At 48.2% G+C, this 4,286-nt stretch overlaps 1 protein-coding gene across 1 annotated transcript; it reads right to left on the reverse strand.

The window, feature by feature from the left end:
• Window positions 1-816: 816 nt before the first annotated feature.
• Window positions 817-1,923, reverse strand: LOC133508751 (POU domain, class 3, transcription factor 4-like). Its single transcript, XM_061835124.1, has one exon. The coding sequence runs from the start codon at window positions 1,921-1,923 to the stop codon at window positions 817-819; it is 1,107 nt and encodes a 368-aa protein (XP_061691108.1).
• Window positions 1,924-4,286: the final 2,363 nt, after the last annotated feature.

A 4,286-nucleotide genomic window follows, 5' to 3' on the forward strand; every position in this document is an offset into this window, starting at 1 on the left:
AGAGCATTTGTTTAAATTAATGACTTCAAAAGGGTAATATATAAAACTGTACAATATTCAAAAAAATACTTGTGAAATAAACCAGTAACAGGAGTATTTAATATAAAATTTGGATCGTGAACGTACAATAAAATTATAGGCAGGTGTATAGCGTCGAACCTTTTTCCCCCCTATTCACGGCTCTATTTCAGAGTCTACACAGTTTAAATGGTCGAAGATGAATAAAACTGACAAAATGCATTTATAAATAACTGGTTTTGTGAGTGGCCTTGTAAACTACAGGCCACGACGGAGGGGCAAAAACTAGACTTGAAGTGCTATTGTCACCGGAATGAGGACCCATTTTGCAAATCCAAAAGAATCAAAGCAATTACACATCTTCTGGCGGTATGTTACAAAACACAAAAATGACATTTGAAGGATTGTGAACTCGAGTGGACAGTCAAATTACACGAGGTGTCCAAACACTCAAATAACAGACCAGTTCGGGAAAATAAGAATCGTTGTGCCACTCCACAACGAAAAGAAGGGGAAATAGAAAAGAAAAGGACAGTCCCGTTTGTTGCATTATGCTGACAAAAAAACTAAAGGCGCTGGTAGATTATAGGCACATTTTGTATTTATATCCAAACATTTTGACCGGCTCCTCGGAGTGACGTGAAAGGATAGAATAATGCCCTGGTGCAGGCGCTTCGAAAGAGGCCAAGACTGAGCGGGTATCTCCGGTGGTGCTGGAAGGAGGTCTTCTGAGTCTGGAGGAGTCTGTCCCGGCGAGGGTCCGACTCGGGGCCGAGCCCTCCCGCACCGGTGCTGCGGTCAGAGGTCGTGGCAGGACGACGCGTCGCCCGCTCCGCCGCCGTGCGAGTAGGAGCCGTCGTGGGGCGGCGGAGGCGGCGGCGGCGGCGGCTCCCCGGGCGGCGTCATCCGCTTCTCTTTTTGCCTTCGGTTGCAGAACCACACGCGGACCACCTCCTTCTCCAGCTGCAGCGTGTCCGCCAGCGACGTGATTTCCTGCGCGGAGGGTTTGGGACACTTGAGAAAGTGCGTCTCCAGGACTCCCTTGACGCTGACCTCGATGGACGTCCTCTTCTTCCTCTTCCTCCCCTGAGCTGCTATCTTGTCTATACTGCTTGAGCTGCCCGTGGACGAGTCTGCCTCCTCCAACCACTTGTTCAGCAGCGGCTTGAGTTTGCACATGTTTTTAAAGCTCAGCTGCAGAGCCTCGAACCTGCAGATGGTCGTTTGGGAAAAGACGTTACCGTAAAGCGTCCCCAGAGCCAATCCCACGTCGGCCTGCGTGAAGCCCAGCTTGATCCTGCGCTGCTTGAACTGCTTGGCAAAGTGCTCCAGCTCGTCCGAAGTCGGCGTCTCCTCGTCGGAGTGGTCGTGGCAGTGGTGCCCGCCCAGGTCGCTGTGCTCCGGGCTGAGCGTGTCCCTGAGGCCCGGGTGCATGGCTTGGCCCTGCGGGTTGGGCGGAGGGCTGAGGCCGCCGTGCTCCAGCATGCCGTTGACCGTGAAGCCCGTCTGGGAATAGATGTTGATCTGCTGTCCGCTGCTGATGGAGGAGTTGTGGGACACCGGAGTCCCCCACGCCGCCGGGTGGTTGCCATGGTTGCCGTGGTGCGGGGAGTGGTGAGCGACGTGGGGCGAGCGGTGATGGATGATGCCGAGCTGCAGGTCTTCTCTGCCCGGTTTGACGTCCTGCTGCTCCATGGAGGCCGACCACGGGCTGCTATCCGACAGATTGCTCGCCCACTGGTGCCCGAGGGGGTGCCCGTTGCTCTGCACGTTCTGCAGGTAGTCGCTGTGCAGGAGTTTCTGATGTCCTCTGTAGGGGCTAGCGGGCTGCATGGCCTGGCTGTCCGGGTGGATCATGGGGCTGGAGCCGAGCAGGGTGTAGGGGCTGGAGGCAGCTGTGGCCATGCTGGCTGCTGAACCCCACTGGCGATACTAAAGTGAGGTTCAGCTCAGCCTCTGACATCTCCCTCTCTCTGGAGTCTCGGCACCAGCCAGGCGTTGACGGACAGCGAAAAGCGCCAGTCACAGGCCGAGGAAGCCGCAGCGACGACAACTGTGCGCCAATGACGGCGCGCGCACGCATCACAACCTCCGCCTCCGGGTGCAGAACCGTCGACAGGAAGGGGTTAAGGCCGCTCGAACCGGAAGTGAGTCCGAATGCTGGTCCATTGAGTCTGTTTGTGGAACAATGTGCGCTTGGAGCGCAGTTCCTGTTTATTAATGCAAGTTTCCAACTGCTTTACGCGCGAGTTTAATGCCGCTCCGGTCACCCTTGAGCGCGTGAGAAGGAGGAGTTTTGAGCTCCAGCGGCATTTGTCAGACGTGCCAACACTTCATTTCCAAGGATGCAATCAAACTCGGAGCGGTTCAATAGCTGATAATCATTAACTTTCAGTCAATACTTCCTCGGGACTTTTCTAGGAAGGCACGTCTTAAGATGTTGCACTTTTTCGGGCGGACATTTCAGCAGCCACAGCACATTTAAAAAAAAAAAAAACAAAACAATAACTTCTACATCAGTCATAAAATGCAAAAAAATACCCCCTAAACGCACACTGCTGTTGCTACTGCCACGGGAGCCATCGATTACTCACATTAAACGCGCGACTGCACGTGTTCTGATGCAAGGATATTTAATACGACTCATAACGTTCTGGTAACAAACCAACAATATCTCTGCTACAGCGCTAACTTAGCTGCTCCAGTGTAATTTCCATCGGAAGAATGTTTGCCAGCATCCTTTTTGCTTTGCAATTCCATTAAATGTAGCGCCGGGGCTCCCAGGTTAAGCTTGATTTAAATTTGCATACATTTTCATACATTTAGGAGAAATAAAAAGAAGGCTGGAGCCGGCAGTAAGTCATTAAAGTACGCCGAGCCGTGGAGGAGACATGCAGGAGGCCGGAGCAGGTGAGCGAACGGCGGACCAGGATGTGGGGACAGGCCCGCTGGACATGGACCGGCCTCGATGACCGGGGACGCCCGAGGGACTGAGGGATGATCTCTGCTCGAAGGCGCCGAGTAAGATGCGTTGTCTCATTTGGAATTGGAATAATAATAATAATAACAAGAAGAAGAGGAACGCGATAATAAATGTAATATTGTGTTTCGCGTTAATGTTTAAGAAATAACTTGTTTGGTGCAATTGTTTGATGGAACAAGAGAATGTCAGTCGACGTTTCAGTTCATTTCATTTGCTTTTTTTCTTGCAGAGATTGATTTTAGTTTAACACGTGATATAAAAGTGAGTGCGTAGTTATGAAAGTGAATTTTTAAAAAGGGTCGATCAATTATAAAAGTACATAGATTTTTATTTTTGCTCACGTATACACTACTTCGTTATTTAGTGTAGAGCAAATATCAATATATATATATATATATATATATATATATATATATATATATATATATATATACATTTTAATAGTAGCTTCCCAAATGAAGATTTTTGTTTTAAACCAGGGTCCATAATTTTCAAGTACATTGTACATTTCTTGCGCTGGAAGTGGCCAGGAGTGTTGCTTTGAGTGGGGGGTTGTATTGCTCTCGATAGAGTCTAAGTTTCTAAGTGTAACAGATGCTTCTCTAGAAACGCTCCGCGTGCTGATTCCTTTTATTCCCATCAACATTTTTCTGCCGTCGAGTCGGTTTCCATAGCGAGGCGAATAAAAGGCAAATCCCCACTCCGCGCCCCCCAATAAAGAGCCCATTCACAGATAACCCGAGACAGCCCTGCCACACTGACTGGCTCTCTCCTACCAAGATGCACATTACTGCTCAATAAGACGAGCTAATGGCTCATCATTTCTCTCATTTTGTCTTTTCCGGAATGAATAGTTTCTTTAAGAGTTTGCTGCGTGTTTGTTTTGCGGTTTTGCGCGACCTTTGTGGTAACTGAAATTGCCCCAATTGTTTTAGGAATAAAACAAATAGAAACATGCCGCACTAACCCAGTATTATGTATGTGTGTATTTTAATCTATTACTCGTTCGCTATTTCTATTTCCGAAACGGAACTATCTCGGCTGCGATAATATGAGCGTTATATATGGAGTGTTGAAAGAGACCACCGTGCTGTTGTTGACATTTTTACAATCTAATTTCCCACCAAAGTAACTCTCTGTCATTCACAGCCTTACATTTCCTTCAGAATTTAAAAGGTTTCTTAACATTGTCTTCCCGGAATAAAAACAAAAGTTGTACAATGACTTAAATTACTTTTATATGGTGCGCACAGTAATTGATTGCAGTATTTAATAACATATATTT

This window comes from Syngnathoides biaculeatus, chromosome 11 (genome assembly GCF_019802595.1).
Source record: "Syngnathoides biaculeatus isolate LvHL_M chromosome 11, ASM1980259v1, whole genome shotgun sequence".
Classification (NCBI taxonomy): domain Eukaryota; kingdom Metazoa; phylum Chordata; class Actinopteri; order Syngnathiformes; family Syngnathidae; genus Syngnathoides; species Syngnathoides biaculeatus.

Bases quoted from the DNA above. Each gene is read 5' to 3' on its own strand.
- LOC133508751 (XM_061835124.1), bottom strand. From the start codon at position 1,923: ATGGCCACAGCTGCCTCCAGCCCCTACACCCTGCTCGGCTCCAGCCCC.